Genomic DNA, 18673 nt, shown 5'->3' on the forward strand with positions numbered 1-18673 from the left:
AGTATTACATACCTATGTGGTGGTAGAAGCAAAATGGAAAAATTCAGTCATGCTCCAGCAGCCCTCTATATTTGCCTGATTAGTCAGAGGGAATAGTGTCTTCTCTAGCTTTAAAAAATAAATAAATAAATACATAAAAGTAAGAATTAAACTAAAACTTAATCCATTCAAAACAGGCTTTCTGTAAAGGAATTCTTTTTTTTTTAACTCATCCATCTCCTTTCTTTTCCCATAAGATTTTTTCACTCTGTATTGTAAAAAATAAATTACTGCCCATCTACCCAAATTAAGCTTCATTGACATTTTCTTATCAGCTCCACACTTCTAGCAAATGCTACGTTTCTTCAGGTGGTATTACCCACAAAGAAGCTTCCACATTAGAGTGGCTCAGACATTACTCAGTTACGCATCATTATCATCTACCACTGAATGCAGAATTAGAGTGGATAGAGAGTTTTCCTTCCAGTTGGAGTCCCAGGTGAAGACGTTACGAACATAGAAACCAAACACTAGCATTGGTTAATCTAGTCCAGTGTCTTGTCTCACATGCAGTCTAGTACCAGAGTCATTAAAGAAAGGTGTAAAAAGCCCAAAAGTGAATAATCTGCCCATAAAAGTTTCTTCCTGACTCCCATCAATTATGAGTTAGTTTATGCACTGAAGCATGCAAATTTATATTATTTGCGATTTTTTTTAGTCCTATCTAAGGTAATAGTCAATATTCTCATTAGCTGGTAAAAAAAAAAAAATCTTACAAAGCTCTTGGCCTCAAAGACATCTTTAGTCAATGAGTTCCACAGGTTAATTAGCCATTTTGTTTTTTGGGTTTTTTTTTAAAATCCTTTGATCAGTTTTAAATGTCTTGCCATTCACTTTTAATTAATGTCCCCTTGTCGTCCTTTTGTTATAGGAAAGTGTTAATAGGAGTGCATGATTTTACTTTATATCATTCATTATTTTATTTACATCTATTGTGTCCACTCTTATTCTTCTTTATCTGTGAGCTAAATGGTGTCATTTTTTTCAGTCTGTCCTCATGAAGACTCTCCATGTCACTAATCATACTTCCTGCTATTCTCTGGACTCCTATTTTAGAGACAGTAAAGCATCCAGGATAGAGTAACAAATGCTCATTAAGTCCTTTTTATAATGTGCTTTCGTGTATGCAGGGATAAGGATTGAGAGGTCGTATAGGCCAGTTCTGGCAAATCCTTACTTAGGAGGGTAGTCCAGTAGAGCTACAATAGTTGCAGTGACCAGGCCAGTAAAGAATCATTTTAAAGTACAACAAATTTAGGCCTTGGCTACACTCACACTTTACAGCGCTGCAACTGGGGTGTGAAAAAACACCCCCCTGAGCGCTGCAAGATACAGCGCTGTAAAGCGTCAGTGTAATCAGAGCAGCAGCGCTGGGAGCGCCCAGCGCTGCACGCTACACCCGTAAGGGATGTGGTTTACATGCAGCGCTGGGAGAGCTCTCTCCCAGCGCTGCCGCTCTGACTACACTCACACTTCAAAGCGCTGCCGTGGCAGCGCTTTGAAATTCCAAATGTAGCCGTTTCTTTCACTGACCATTCTATTTACCAGTTCAAGCGTATATGTGATCATATTGAGGGGGGGAAAAAAAAAGTCTTGTAATGAATGACTGATTTTTCTTACCTGGTATCAAGAGCAGTCATAATGACTAGTCAGTGCCTTTTAAATAACCCCTTTATTCTAGGTGTCAAGCTTTTCCATTGTTAATACTAATGACTTTAGCATTTAGCACCAGGAAATGCCTCTAGTGCCAAAGGGTTAAACAAGATCAGGTTTCATCTGTTGAAGTAAAGCATTTTTATTAGCCTCATGAAAAGGCTTCGCTTGGCCCCTAACAGAAATAATTGATGCACCTTTACCTTTGAAAATGCTCCTTGGGTGTAAATATTGTTGCCTTCTGGAACCAGAAATAAAACCAGCAGCTTCTTATCCCCCCACAACACACACCCCGGAGCAAATTTGATGGATGTTATAGTATTGGGCTTTAGTAAGTCAAAGTAATCCATGCACTACTCTTGATTAGTATATTATATTTATTTTGAAATCTGCTTACTTTTTAATCAAAAATATTGTCAGGGTTTTTGTTTTAATGACTTCACCTTCATAAGGGTAACAGTTCAAAGTTGAATCCTGCACAGATCTCATTAATATTAGTGGAAATCAGCTTCCCACATACTACAGTGAAAATCTTAGCATATCATCTATAAAAAAGGGGGACTAAACTGGAATTGTTTTAAATGATATATGTCCTCTGAAAATACGCATGTTTTTATTAAAAAGACAAATGAACTATAATTGCTTTTATAAGCAACAGATGCTTGATTAGGAGCAAGAAGGGCATGCATTGCCTATCCTGGTTTATTTCAGGTATGGTACAATCTCTTCACACTGTTCTTTCAGTTGACCCTAAACATACCTTTGCGTGTTGGCTATCACCATCTTCCATACTAAAACCGTTGATCATTGTAATGAGATTTAATGTTCAAGTGAGCATATAGTAGGACTCCATAAATCAATAAAATGTAACAGGTTAATTACAAAATTGAGATGAAAAGCAAACTCTTTAAAATAATTTTACAGTTACACAGAAAGCATCACAAGAAGGATCATATATTCAAGTAATGATTGTTATACTGTCTGGTCTCTGTTCCTTTCCAAAAAGATGATAATTAAAACGGTTTAAGGGCTTGAAGCAAAGCCTGTAACGTGTAATGCTAGATCCCATCATTTGTATGGTCACTGAAAATGAAATGTGTTCTTAGTACAACCTTAAGTTTTTTTTTAATGTAAAAATATAGAGGCCTTGATTCCGCATTACATGGGAGGCAGTGTTGCTTAGTGGAAAGAGCAGTGGTCTGGGACTCAGGAGACATGGATTCAATTCCTAGCTCTGCTACTGAGCACTGAGTGCTTTTGCCCCTTCTATGGTAATATAAATGGCTGCCCTTTTGTAAAGCACTGTGAGATCTTCTGCTGAAAAGAGCTAGGAGTTATTACTTAAGCATGTGCTTGTTCACTTTGCTGGTTTAGGCAATTAAATTGTCAGCTTTATCAGCCGAGTTCGGAAACCTTTTCCTTCAACATTCCATGGTGTTTTTCTACTCCAGAACTGCTTTTCAACCAGTCAGAAAGCTCTGTTGTCATAATGTGACTTTTTACAACATGTAAACATAGTAATAATCAGGAAATGATGCATTTCATTTTAGGTGAATTACATTTGCAGTTTAAAGCAATATTTCTGACTGATAAATCTTATTCTTAACACTGCTACATTTTGTGGCCTCATTCTAAGGTTTAATCTTGGTAATGCACTCTTCTTTTTGCATGGAATTTTGCGATGTTGCCATTATTGAATATCAAGAGGAATTAACATTGGATAACCTGTGTCTGTAAGCAGTTTATCCTTCTCTTATGGCAGACAATCTGCCATTGTTAAGCTGTCATCGCTGTACAGTGGGGATTCATTAGAAATTACTTACTCAAAGGTGAACTTGACATACTGCATTTTATTCATAGAGGTACTCATATTGGTTATTGTACAGTATCTAGGTTTTGTGTGCATACAAATATATGTATGTATATAATATCTGTGTGGGCATATACAATGTCAGTTTCATGGCTGTTATGATTATTACAAAAATAGACATTACATTTGACATTTTTGGATTTGTGTATGTGCACGTGTTTGAGTGGAACATGATGGTCACAGCTGGACAAACTTTACTCAAGCCTTAAGAGCTACAAGGTTACTTCCTGGGTTGTACGGGAGTGTAGGAGAGAGCAAGAGATCAGCAAAAGCCACTGCACCAACATAAGACCAGAGCAATGGCCTCTATAAGTAACTTTTATTTTCAGAGGGTCATAGGGTTCTCCTGTTGCCTGAGGTAAAAGGATAATTGCTTGATCACCACATTTGCTATTCAAAAGGTCAGAATTGTTACGTCATCTCATCTATTTAACACTATTCCATTGTAACAGCATATGTACTATTCTTGTTGTTATTTTGAATACAAAATATTGCCGTTGACTATTGGCCTTTTCTGTATGACCAACCTATGACTTTTCCTTAATTGGCATGAAACAATTACATTCCAGGTCAGAATAACCTATTTATATAAATGTACTGAGCTGGTTTTATTGAGTTAGAAGGGAGCCCCACCATTTGAAATGCAGCACCAGCACTAGTTAGCACAACTACAGCTTTAAAACTCCACCTTTCTTGATGGTGAGTTCCACCACTACTACTACCAAGGTCCCATACTTATAAGACACTCCTTTGCTGCAGGAAAGGTGGATGTCTGTGATCCCAGGACTGCAGCTGTTGTTACAAGAGTGCAACAAGTTTCACTCTTCAATCACCACAAGGACATGCTTAAAAAAAAAAGTTACCGCCTAAGAAGTCCATACACAAATACCAATGTACCAAGATGAAAGTCAATATGTGAAAATATACCTGCAGTCTTTCAAAACAACTATTAAGCTATCCTACATACAGAAGAATTAATTTCTGAAAATGAGTATGCAAAATTGATACCCCTTAAAATGGTGTTGACAGATCAGCTTAGATACAAACTGGTGGCATAAAGCCTAGCATGGTGGACATCTCTCTTCTCCCCTGGGGCTCCTCATCATCATCACTCCCATAACAGCATTTGTTCATTGGGGTGCCATCATTGATGAGTAATCAACCAATTGTCTCCACCCCGACGACTGTATGTCAGTGCTTGAGTCTCTGCAAAGTCCATTCCTGTCCACCCTTTTATGTTGTCAATCCATCTCTTCTTCTGTCTACCTCTTCTTCTCTTCTCCTGTATTATCCCTTGGAGGATGATCTTGGATAGGCCACATGAGCTTGTTACATGGCCGTACCATTTCAGCTTGTGCTTCTTCACGGTCATCAGGAAGTCTTCATACGTTCCAGCACATTGATATTGTGGACCTCTTCATTAGTGACATGATGAGAGATGTCCAGTATTAGGTTATGTGTGCATACAAATATATGACGTGAGTAGGAGATGCCCAGGATTTTACGGAAGCATCTCATCTCTACTACCTGTATTTTCCATTCAAGTTCTGCCGTAAGGGTCTGTCATAACATTTTTCCCAGATCTGGACCTTAGCATCCAAAATATGGGTGTTAGCATGAAAACCTCCAAGCTTAGTTACCAGCTTGGACCTGGTAAAGCTGCCACCAGCCAGGAATCTATACAGTGCCTGGCGCACTGTGGTCTTCCCAAAACCTTCCCTGGGGGACCCCCAGACTCAGATTCCTTGAGTCTCACAACAAAGGGGAATAAACCATTTCCCTTCCCCCCTCCAGGTGTTCCCTCCCTGGGTTCCCGGAGAGATATACAGAAGCAAGCTCCGCGAATCTAAATAGAGGGACTCCACCCTCCCTGTTTCCAGTCCTGGAAAACATAAGTACTTCCCCCCTCACCCAGAGGGTATGCAAAGTCAGGCTTAGTAAATCTAACACAAAGAGATTTTCCCTCTGACTTCTTCCTCCCACCAATTCCCTGGTGAGCTGCAGACTCAATTCCCTGGAGTCCCCACTAAAGAAAAAACTCCAACAAGTCTTAAGAAGAAGGCTTTATATAAAAAAGAAAGAAAAGGACATAAAAATGGTCTCTCTGTATTAAGGTGACAAATACAGGGTCAGTTGCTTAAAAGAAATATGAACAAACAGCCTTATCCACAAAGAATACAATTTAACACATTCCAGCAACTACACACATGTAAATACAAAAACCAAACAATATAAACCTACTGTTTTATTTCTTTGTACTTACAACTGGGAAACAGAAAATTAGAAAGGCAGGAGACAGAAAGATCACTCTCAGAGCCGAGAGGGTCAGACACAAGACAAAGGACAAAGAAATCACACCCAAAACTTCCCTCCACCCAGATTTGAAAAAGTCTTGTTTCCTGATTGGTCCTCTGGTCAGGTGTTTCAGGTTACTCCTTTCCAGGTGAAAGAGACATTAACCCTTAGCTATCTGTTTATGACAGGGTCCATGTCTCGCACTCATACAGAAAAATGGAGATGACAATGCATGCAGCAGTTCCAGTTTGGATTCCAGGGAGATGTTCTTATTCCTCCAAATTGGCTTTAGATTTGTTACTGCTGCTGTTGTTTGCGCAGTTCTTGCCCAAATTTCTGCCTTGGATCAGGGATGATTGCCCCCAAATACTTGAAATGTTTCATTGTCTCCAGCTCTTGTCCACTGATAGTGATATGTGAGCTGATCACATCAGTCATCAGCTTGGTTTTCTCTGTACTGATTTCCATGACACATTTTGCGGAGGTTTCATCCAATCATTTTACAAGGTTGGCATGGTCATCTTTGCTGCCTGCCAGGCCATCAATGTCATCAGAGAACTGAAGATCTGAGATTGTTCGCCCCCCCCCCAATGGTGACTGTGCATATGTGATCTTCTGGGGCATCAGTCATTATGCAACCACCAGACAAATGGAGATCCTAGTGTCTTAGACAGCCTAGGTTCAACAGAGGAGGATGTCTTTCCAATACTACATGAAGAAGTGGAGACAGCTGTGAAATCACTCAAGAATGGAAAGGCTACAGGTATTAACAACATCCCAGCTGAACTGATGAAATTCGGAGGAGAAATAGTAATAGATGTACTCAGCAAGATCTGTAACAAGATCTGGCAGATCAGTGACTGACCCTCTACATGGACACAGTCACTAATCATCATTCTGCTGAAGAAAGGCAACCTGCAATTGTGTCACAATTATCAGACCATAAGCTTAATTAGCCATCCCAGCAAAGTGATGTTGAAAGTCATATTGAACAGATTGAAGCCACAAGTGGAAAATATAGTTGAAGAACAGATTTTTTCAACCTTCATCTTCTATGTTACAACACCAGCAGGACATCTACCATGTCTTTTTGTTGACTTCAAGAAGGCATTTGACAGAGTATGGCATGAAACTCTGGGCAACCATGAAGTAGTACAATGTTGGTTGTAAGCTTATTCTTACCATTAAACAACTGTATGCCAAGGCCAGCAGTGCATTTTTCATCAGTGGCACAATAGGAGAGTGGTTTCACACCACTGTTTGAGTCCGGCAAAGCTGTCTTCTTTCGCCCACACATCTACTTGGAGCACATAATGACTGATGCCCCCTCCCTCCCGGCTACAACAATACAAATAATAATAGTAGGAACTTACTGTAAGACCTTGTCTGTGTGAGACATTTTTGTACCATGGCATAGCAAGTGTGCTCATGTACTCTAGGCCACCATTATTCTGAGATCATCTCTCTCTATATATATTTCAGCACAATGTTTTTGCAACAACTAATTAAAATAAAAACTTACCGTGTCTGTGTTTCTCTGCTTTGTATTAATTCATTCCTTTTCTCCTCTGTCTGACACTATTTCCTCAGTCTTTGTCTATTCTATTGCCAGTTAACTTTCCTCTTCTCTGTTTCCATTCTTTAAATAGCTACTACCATTCCCTTTGTTCTTTCACTCCCCCATTTCTATTTTCCTCCTTTCACTTCATCCTTATGTGAAAGTCCTCTGAAGTTTAATAAGTATAGATATGATTCTATACACATTACTCTTTAAAACGATACAATAGTTTATTTCTATTATAGTTTTTTAATATTTCTGTGATAAAGGTTTAGACCCCCAGTGTGTGTGTTTTTAACTGAAATATATAAGGAGCTTTTTGTTGGTGGCCACCTTCATTTTGTTCAGCTTGTTACTGTTCCTCTTCACTAATATAAGCACAGCATTGTGATTCTACTCCAAGTCCATGCACACACAGTTATTTCATGAGGGAGAACAATTTTCTTCTAACAGACATTCACAGCAGTAGCACAAAGAATGCAGAAATTGCTTACAAAACAATGTGCTTTCTGTACAAATGTTCTTTTGTTTCGGGTTTCCCAACAGTGAAAGTCCTTCTTTAAAGTACATACATAGCACTTGAAAGTTCAGTGCCTTTCATCCATCTTGCCTCTTGATATGCCTACAATAATTCTAATTTGGTTCCAAAGTGCTATGAAAAGCATCTAATCAATCATTATAGTTTAATTCTGGGCAAGCAAGCGCAGTCAGGGCATGCAGTGAGGTTTTTTTTCATTTTTCTGGCTATGGGAAAGATCCTGTAACTTACATGTAGGAGTATTTTTTTCTTGACTAGTTGCAGTGACATTAACGCACTTACTTGTATACTACCAGTACTCAATATGAGAGAGGGTTGCAGAATCAGAACCGAAGTTAAGGCAACATTGAAAGAGCAATAGGGTACTTAGTGGATTATTCCCTAATGATATATTTTTAGGTTCAAATCCAGCACCCAGTGCCCAACCCAAATATCTGGGCAGGAAGATTGGCAGGTATACAGTGAGGCAGGAAGGAAAATCCTCTGCACTTCTTCCAAACCATGAAATGGCTGCAGAGCCCTCTGTAGAAGCTGTGCAGGGTTGAGGGGAAGAAATGGAAATAGTACCATGTGACTGATATGACCAATCATGACTAACAACCCAGTTCTTATTTCAGATGACAAGTGAATACCTTTCACTAGCTATGCAAAGAGTTTAACATTCATTAAGTGAAGGCAAATAAATAATTCGGAAGAAATTGCAATCTGACAGTCAACATGCAGAAAAGCTAAATTTGTCCACTAACATTTTGTTCAGTTATTCAGTTGGGCTTGTTCTATGAATTCACAATATGCAAGACGTATAAATTTAGGGCCTTAATTTTCCAAATATGTGCATGTGAGTACTTCCCCCACATAAGCAGTCCTGTCAGCTTCAGTGCAATTCTTTTGAAGAACTAGGAAGTCATTGACTTCAGTACGACTATGCATATGAACAAGTTCCTCAATGCTTCCAGCAGTGTGGTTTTTTAAAATAAAATAATTGCCCATCTTGCCAACTGTTAACCTAAGAAGGCAACGATACAAGAAACAGAGCAATATAACTTAAAAGGACTTAGTCTTCCAGAGTCTCAGCTCATGTTCTCAGTTTTGCAGACACATAATGCTAAAGCTCATGTGTCATTGCATTGATTTAAAATAAGTAAAATGTTTTACACATATTCAGGTTTTTTGAATTTTTATTTTTGTCTTGTTTTCCCTGCTTTAGGTTTGTGATTTATCCTTCAGCCTGAAGAAAATGTTGATCCGACACAAGCTGACTCACAATCCCAATCGTCCAATGGCTGAATGCCAGCTTTGCCACAAGAAGTTTACAAGAAATGACTACCTCAAAGTGCACATGGAAAATGTCCATGGAGAAACTGACAGCTAACCGTGGCTTATGCAAGAAGAGTGTGTCTAGTGTTCAAGAGTGTTCCATTTGTACATGTACAAACTCCAGACTTCTCACCTGATGATTGATCAGAGACAGGAAAAATAACTGTAATATGTTCACAATCTTTTTTCCATTTGGCTTTGTGTTTTACTTGATTAAAAAAATCTAGTAACAAACACAGTTTGAAGATAAAAGAACTTTTATTTCTCTTATAATCTACAGAGTTTTATTTGCAGCCTTGGTACCTTAGATCTTGGTGGTGTTATCCTGAAATTTTGGACATAGATCATATCTGAAGTTTCTGGAGCACAGTAAATGCAGTTGGATAAATTCACTTTCATCCTGATTGATCCAAATAAATTTTATTCAGATCTTAACACCACACTTTATTAGAACATAGTTTCTTCACACTTTTAGTGCCTTTAATTATTAGATAAAATGGACTAACTTTGTGGCATCTCAAGGTCAATTTAATGTATGGTACAGAAACTGCAGGAGTCTGCACTCTCACGCACTTTAACATAATCAGCAAGAAGGACGTAATTTCTTCTAGTTGCCATTGTGTGAGACAAGCCAAGAGCAAAAGCTGTGAACAATTTAGGTTTTAAAACCATATTAATGCCCACAGTTGTAACTGGCAGGGCTAGGAGGGAAAAAAAGCATGGCTTCTGCAAATACAGTTGTCTGGTTAAGGAAAAAAAATGTGTGTTTAATTTACTGGGAAAAATGCTGTTCCCTGAGGTTTTAGCCTGTGGAAATCAGCTGCCGTGATTGTCCCACTTAAATGGCTTTGGTTTTCATAAAACTGTTAATGAGCACCAGGAAAAAAAATTGTGTACAACTGCATAACATTCAAATTCTCCCAGATGTTAGATTAAGATTTGTATTCCACAGTTCTTAAAAATAATTCTCATATGCTATCCATGTATGCTACTGTATAACAAAGAGCTCATTTTTACCTAATGAGACCGTGAAAAGCATAACTCTAGCAGTAGATTGCATTTGAGATTCTATACAATTCCTCATTAGTCTTCACAGCTAAACATTAGGGCTCTGCTTTTGTGCTCACATTCATTTGTGGACCAATATTCTTAGGAATAATTTGTAACTATAAACCTTGTTCCTGCTAAAAGCTTATCTCAGTTGCTGATGGGAAATGTTGTAAACTTCTCCTTGGATGGCAATAGTGACCAGACAAGACACTGGATGGATGAGCAAGAGGAAACAGAAGGTGAAATCCTGGCCTCACTGAAGTCAATGGTAAAACTCAATTTGACTTCACTGAGGACAGAATTTCAACCACTGTTTCCATTCTGGAAGGAAATGAGGGGGCCATTTCCCTATTAATGGTCTTATGTGTATTTTGGATCCTATTCCACTGGACTGCCTATAGTCAATTCTCAAAACTGAAGAGAAAATTTGTAATTATCAGTAACATTATTAATTTTCAAACATGTGAACAGAACACCTCATGGGTTCCTGTTGAAACTAAAAAGAAAGCATATCACTAATAAGTGTGTTCTGAGGAACGGACTATTTCAGGGGGTTGCCCACATTTCCATAGTGTTCACCATATTTTACTACAAGACTATTTTTTGGACCACCTCCCTTCCCATTAAAGTTGTATAATACTGTGGGGCAACTGTGGCAATTGTTTACATGGTGTCATTTTGTAAGAAATACTTTTAATGTACTTACCTGTCTTTTAATGCAAATAACTAGCAAATAACTAGCTGGAAATAAGATGGAAGCACCATCATTTTGGGCCAGACCATATACTCCAATGGCCTTTTGTTTAGGCACCATGTGACCAGCCAGGTCACAAGGGACCCTGTGCTCTTTCTGGATCACACTAAAGTCTGTCCTCCAAAAACTTGCTTGTAAAAATAGAATAGACACAGTAATAAGCCAATGGATATGATGCTACACATATATAAGATGTAATTATAATGCATGGGCCACTCTCAGTTCCGCTAATGTAAATCCAGTGTAGCACCATAGATTTAACAGTAAATGAAGGAGAATTTATCACATGCATATGTTGTCATTTTATATTTGATATATTATAACCTATGATATTTAATTTTAATTAAAATAGAACTTATTTTTCTATATTTTATAACAGTTTGTGTCAATGTCATATTTTAGGCACAAAGTAGGTGTTTCATTTTATAATTCATTATTCAACAATGGTTGGTTCATTTTATTGCATTCTGTTTGATTTTCGAAATACATATTGAATCTTATTTTATTGAATATGGCATCTGTAAATTTGGGAAGAGGAGAATAATTGGGAATGTTTGTTAGTTTGGAATCTCAGCTATCTTTGTGACACTTCTTAATGTAGATTTCTTTATACATAGTTTGGTTTCTGAGAATCTTATGACATTGAAGACTTACCAATTTTGTCTGCTTAATTATATATATTACAGGTGTGTCAGACAAATACCGCAAAAGACTAAGTTGAATTTATGTTTACTCCTCTTTTAGGAAAGTTCTCGTGAGGGAGTTTACTGGCAAGGATATTTGCAGAAACAGATTATTTTAAATTAACTTGCTGCTGTTATTAGTACCAGAAACCTGATACCAAGAGTTACATTCAGCCAATAAGTGAACAGAAACATAACGTGTGTTGTTGACAAAAATAAAATGAAAACAAAAATTTGGGTGGGATTTGGTTTCTTTCTCCCCTCTCCCTTTCTCCTCCTCTTTTGTTTCCCCACGTTTTAGTGATAAAATATGAAGAGGAAGGAAACAAACCTGAAAAAAAAATTTTTTTTTTAAAGTTTCATTTGAACATGTGTTCCTTTTCAAAACCCCATGGAACACTTTTTTCAATTTAGTAATCATTTCTACCAATTTTTTTCTAAAACAATTTGGTGAACAATTTTGAATAATAGTGATTTTTCTCAAATGTGATTATCTGCATGAACATGAAAAATCATTAATTTTTATTAATTATATTTAGTGTCAAAGCACTACTGAATAAATTGCAGCAAAAGTTCAATTATACTTGTATGTACTGTAACTGATAGTTGCAGCTGTATATTTGACAAGCTCTCTCATTAGCAGAGATGGTTATGGTAAATATTTGGAGGAGAGACCTGAAGGGAAAACATAAGCAGGAGCTGCAGGAAGTGATGCTGAAGTTTCAGCAGGCTGTAACCTACCTCACAGCTGAATCTTGTAATGATGCCCATCTGGAACTTCAAGAGTTTAAGTATATTAAGAACAGAAAGAATCCCAACAATGGTATTGGTCCATTACTAGATGGAAATGGAAGAATTATCAATAAGGTAGAAATGTACAATAAATATTTCTGTTCTGTGTTTGGGAAAAAACAGATGATACCATATGATATGGCTAACACTCTTTCAATTCCAATTTAACATCATCCTGAGTTACAACAGCAACTATTAAAGTTAGACCTTTTTAAATCAGCAAGTGTGGCTAATATGCATCCAAGAGTTTTCAAAAAGTCTTAGAACACTGGGGAAGTTCTAGAAAAAGAGAGCCCACGTTGTGCCAATATTCAAAAAGTGACTCAGGTTATTTTAGGCCTGTCCGTTTGACATCGATCCCAGCCAAATTAATGAAGTAGTTAATATGGGGACTTGATTAATAAAGAATTAAAGGAGCGTAATACAATTAATGCCAATACATATAGGTTTATGGAAAATAGATCCTGTCAAATTAAGGTGGTACTTTTTTTTTTAATGAGATTAAAGCTTGGTTGATAAAAGTAATAGTTTTGATGTAACAGACTTCTCTAAGGCATTTGACTTGGTACTACATAATAATTTGATTAAACAAACTAGAATTACACAACATTAACCTGGCACACACAAAAACTGTCTAACTGATAGGTCTCAAAATGTATTTGTAAGTGGGTTCTAAAGGAATTATTTTGGGGAAGTTCTGTGTTATACAGGAGGTCAGACTGGATGATCTCAAGAGTCTCTTCTGGCCTTAGAGTCTATGAATCTCTGCATTTACTCCTGGGCAAAAATGTTTGCAGAGCAGGCCCTGAGTCAGTAAAGAACCAATGCCTGTCTTTAAAGCTGCAGGTAATTCTATTATAGAGCTGCTGAGATCTATCCAAGGGATATAGCTCTTGGATAGAACACTGGTTTGGGAGGTAACGTGACCAGTATTACAGTATTCACAATACTGAACTGTATACTGAGTTTATATCAAGGATACAGCACAATTATAAACCCTGTTTCCAGTTGGCCATAGCTTTTTTAAAAACTGTTCTTTCAGAATAAAAAAAACAACTTTCCATTGATTGCCTGATACCATATATGATTTTTTTTAAGCTAAAGAAAATTCCCTTCAACCAATTTTTAGTAATGGGAGAGTGAAATATGCCATTTTATATCTCCCCTCCCCCCCATCCTGGTCACCTCCCTCCGCGTGCGCACACACTTTTTGGGGGCGGGGATGGAAGGGTGGGCTCTTTGATAGTCCAATGTAGCAAAACAAAAATATTAATTTGTCGGCTGTCTCTGACCCAAGACATATGATTCATGTCAACTCTTCCAAAACAAAACATCAGTGACAGGAGACAATCAATCATATGTAAAGGAAAAAAAAATAGGTATGTGTAACTTTCTTCATATCTTAGCCTTCTATTTTTTCTCTTTGTTCTCACTGCAAAGTCCATCCCAATGTAAACTGAAGAACTCTTGCTAAGAACCCCATCTTGCAGAAAACTCCTATATGGCACACTTGGAAAAGCTTATATTTTTCCCCAAACGTTTTTCTACTGTTTCTTATACCACTTAACGGGGAAGATTCTGAAAAACAGTCAGCAGAACGCATACCTCATTGTGAGGAGGATCTCTTCAGAGTAGCACACTATTTCTTGACAAATACAGCGTTCCTGTGCCTGAACCTAAAATACTCTGCCATCACCACATTTCACCTGATTACATGGCTTAGCAGTGACTATACAATCCAGCACGCTGGACTGGCTCATAACAGAATAATGTTTGTGAGCAAGAGCGAACCACCAAATACCAGTGGAATGTTGCAATAAAGTAAGTCAGTATTTATAGTCTTTTAAACTAGAACGCCCAGGTCTGGCTATCAATACAACTGACAGGTGGCGGTCCATTTAGGAATGATCTCAATATAGACTAGGCACAATAGAACACTGAATCTCAAATTACAGAAGCCAGAGCCTGTAAAACAATATTTGAACCCACACTGGATTACTGAACTTCAGCAATGAAGGGCTGAAACCTGCCCCCTGACTATGTCTTTGTATAAGATGCCATGATGCATGCCATGTAGCAGAGAGCAGCAATAAATGGTGAACTTTTCCTTCTTTAATACAGCATATTAACATAAGAAACAAATATAAATCCTTGGATACAAGTTCCTGTTGCTCTTTTGTCTTCTCAGAAAAGAACCTTTTGACTTTTCAGTTGATCAGAATGTTCCTCCTTGTTTAGGATAACTTTCATTACTTTTTAGGATGTGTTTTAAAATAAAGCTTGAGACACCTATTCTAATGCTCAGATCCTAATACTGATAACCCAAGATTAATGTAACATTTCTTTCAGGCCTCAAGATAATTTACATAATCATAAATTATGGCATCAATTCTGCAAATTGTAAATGCTTAATTTTATGTACTGTGATAGTCCTAGTAAATTAAATTAAGCAGAATAGTGGCCTACATACATACAAACAAAAAATAAAGGTTAAAATTTTAAAACATGTCAGAATATTATGTTCTAAGAGTAATATAATTAATTATCAGAGGGGTAGCTATGTTAGTCTGGATCTGTAAAAGCAGCAAAGAATCCTGTGGCACCTTATAGACTAACAGACATTTTGGAGCATGAGCTTTCGTGGGTGAATACACACTTCGTCGACATGCATCTGATAAAGTGGGTATTCACCCACGAAAGCTCATGCTCCAAAATGTCTGTTAGTCTATAAGGTGCCACAGGATTCTTTGCTGCTTTTATAATTAATTATCTCATTTAGGACATGTATTTTCCATATTAAACTATTACTATATATCCAAATATACATACAGTATATTGTATACATATGAGGTTACTTACTCTACCCTTTTCCTTCCTTGTGTGTAGAAATTCATGACATAAATTAAACTCATTTAATGCATTTAAAACATATTCTTTACAGAATAATATTTTGCTTGGGCATATTAATATTTTATGCTCATGACAGCTTTGGAGAATTCAACTCTTTGGAAGGATTAGGATAAGGGAGAGGTGAGTTCACAGCTTTGCTGTTGCTAATGTTAGATGGAATATATTTTTGCAGAAAAAAAGTTAGTCTTATGCCACCCGTTGAAAGGCTGTAATTTTTAGCTACCGGTGCCCGAAACATAACATTCACACGAGCCTCGCATTGTCCTACGTTAAGACCAGTGCAGTCACACAGCTCCAAAGTTTCAGAGTGGAAGCTGTGTTAGTCTGTATCAGCAAAAAGAACAAGGAGTACTTGTATAAATTTGTTAGTCTCTAAGGTGCCACAGGTACTCCTCATTCTTTTTACAGTTCCAAAGGAGACTTTAGGAAACACTGCCTCTCCAGGAGATGGAATGCCTCTCCGACTTTCCCAAAGCACATGGGGATTACAGCATGCACAATCCATTTCGCTGGCCATCTCTGATAGATGGAGATGGGTAGAGGAGGGGTGCACCATTAAGGATGAAAAGGACTGTAAGTTGTTGTGGGCCAGCTGGAGGCTTCAGAGCAACCCACCACTGCCTTTTTGGCCAATAGTAGTTCAGAATTTGACTAAGACACTGTAGCCAATTGTACTTATCAAGCCAATTTTTTAATTTGACCCAATCCCATATGAATTTTTTCAGAAAAAGGTAGATTTTAGCACCACAATATCAAAAATATTAACAGGTGATTTGACCCTAGATTTTGAGGTGCCCCATGTGAAGTAACATGCCACATCCAGCTTCCCCTACCTCCTCAATAACCACCCCCCCAAAAAACCCTCCCCATCTGCCTTCTCCCTAATCTTTTTGTCCCACAAAACCTATTTCCGAGGCTCTTCAGCTTCTAGTGCCCCATAATATGGAATAGTTGTCTGAGCACAAGAAAAAGTTTCTAAAGACAGGGTCCAAGTGAATAATTCAACTACTCCTTTTGTGTAATAGGGTCAGAGTCAGATAGGGCCACATGAAGAATCAGATGCACATGGGATTGCACAGATCACATAAACCATAAGGCTGTAAGCTGAAACTGAAGTTAGCTGATCTTTTAATACCACATAAATAAGGAACAAAATGGATATACTGCGTCACAGCAAGGAACATGGTGCCTAAAGCATTCACTGCCACTGCCACTTTCACGCTCTTCTATTTGTTCTGCTCAGGTGACATTTATATCTCAGGCTACTACGGCACTGCTTAACCTTAGCTACGTCTCCAGTTACACTAGAAGTGAGATCAGAGGCCTTGTGAGACGTGCATTGTCATCACCCTCCAATGAGGAAAGAAACCAGAAAGAAACAACAACCCAGAATGGCACAGCTAGAGAGACCAGATGCTCCGTTTCTGACTGAGGTAGGAGGGAAAGCATTTCTGGACCTCCTTTACTGGGCAAAAATCACACTGGGAAAGAAAGCTACTAGAGCCTCCCCTGAGATAGTGCTTGGGGTGTGCTACAGACCGCCAGGATCTGATTTGGATATGGATAGAGACCTCTTTAATGTTTTAATGAAGCAAACACTAATGGGAATTGTGTGATCATGGGAGACTTTAACTTCCCAGATATAGACTGGAGGACAAGTGCTAGTAAAAATAATAGGGCTCAGATTTTTCTGCATGTGATAGCTGATGGATTTCTTCTCCAAGTAGTTGAAGAACCAACAAGAGGGGATGCCATTTTAGATTTGGTTTTGGTGAGTAGTGAGGACCTCAAAGAAGAAATGGTTGTAGGGAACAACCTTGGTTTGAGTGATCATGAGCTAATTCAGTTTAAACTAGATGGAAGGATAAACAAAAATAGACCTGGGACTAGGGTTTTTGACTTCTCAAGGGCTAACTTTAAAGAATTAAGGAAATTAGTTAGGGAAGTGGATTGGACTGAAGAACTTGTGGATCTAAACGCGGAGGAGGCCTGGAATTAGTTTCTGCAGCTTCGGCTTAAAGTATCAGAAGCCTGCATCCCAAGAAAGAGGAAAAAAAACATAGGCAGGAGTTTTAGACCAAGCTGGATGAGCAAGCATCTTAGAGAGGTGATTTAAGAAAAAGCAGAAAGCCTACAAGGAGTTGAAGAAGGGTGGGATTAGCAAGGAAAGCTACCTTAGTGAGGTCAGAACATGTAGGGATAAAGTGAGAGGCTAAAAGCCATGTAGAGTTGGACCTTGCAAAGGGAATTAAAACCAATAGTAAAAGGTTCTATAGCCATATAAATAAGAAGAAAATAAAGAAAGAAGAAGTGGGACCGCTAAACACTGAGGATGGAATGGAGGTTAAGGATAACCTAGGCATGGCCCAATATCTAAATAAATACTTTGCTTCAGTCTTTAATAAGGCTAACGAGGAGCTTAGGGATAATGGAAGGATGACAAATGGGAATGAGGATATGGAGGTGGATATTACCACATCTGAGGTAGAAGCCAAACTTGAACAGCTTAGTGGGACAAAATCGGAGGGCCCAGATGATCTTATCCAAGAATATTAAAGGAACTGGCACATGAAATTGCAAGCCCATTAGCAAGAATTTTTAATGACTCAGTAAACTCAGGGGTTGTACCGTACGACTGGAGAATTGCTAACATAGTTCCTATCTTTAAGAAAGGGAAAAAAAGGTGATGCGAGTAACTATAGGCCTGTTTAGTTTGACATCTGTAGTATGTAAGGTCTTGGAAAAAATTTTGAAGGAGAAAGTAGTTAAGGACATTGAGGTCAATGATAACTGGGACAAATTACAACATGGTTTTACAAAAGGTAGATCGTGCCAAACCAACCTGATCTCCTTCTTTGAGAAGGTGACAGATTATTTAGACAAAGGAAATCCAGTATATCTAATTTACCTCGATTTCAGTAAGGCATTTGACACAGTTCCACATGGGGAATTATTAGTTAAATTGGAAAAGATGGGGATCAATATGAAAATTGAAAGATGGAAAAGGAACTGGTTAAAGGGGACACTCCAACGGGTCGTACTGAAGAGTGAACTGTCAGGCTGGAAGGAGGTTACTAGTGGAGTTCCTCAAGGATCAGTTTTGGGACCAATCTTATTTAACCTTTTTATTACTGACCTTGGCACAAAAAGTGGGAATGTGCTAATAAAGTTTGAGACAAAGCTGGAAGGTATTGCTAACACAGAGAAGGACCAG

At 38.0% G+C, this 18673-nt stretch overlaps 1 protein-coding gene across 10 annotated transcripts in view; it reads left to right on the top strand.

Moving 5' to 3' along the window:
• The window catches only part of PRDM5 (PR/SET domain 5), a 164250-nt gene extending 152296 nt beyond the window's left edge, over positions 1 to 11954 (top strand). For all 10 annotated transcript variants that reach the window (XM_030564630.1, XM_030564629.1, XM_030564633.1 and 7 more), the window contains one exon: positions 9161 to 11954. In XM_030564630.1, coding sequence (XP_030420490.1) covers positions 9161 to 9325 — 165 coding nt within the window. In that variant the 3' untranslated portion in view covers positions 9326 to 11954. The remainder of the gene's footprint in view (positions 1 to 9160) is intronic.
• The last annotated feature ends 6719 nt before the right edge of the window (positions 11955 to 18673 follow it).

Source organism: Gopherus evgoodei, chromosome 5 (genome assembly GCF_007399415.2).
Source record: "Gopherus evgoodei ecotype Sinaloan lineage chromosome 5, rGopEvg1_v1.p, whole genome shotgun sequence".
In the NCBI taxonomy this organism is placed as follows: domain Eukaryota; kingdom Metazoa; phylum Chordata; order Testudines; family Testudinidae; genus Gopherus; species Gopherus evgoodei.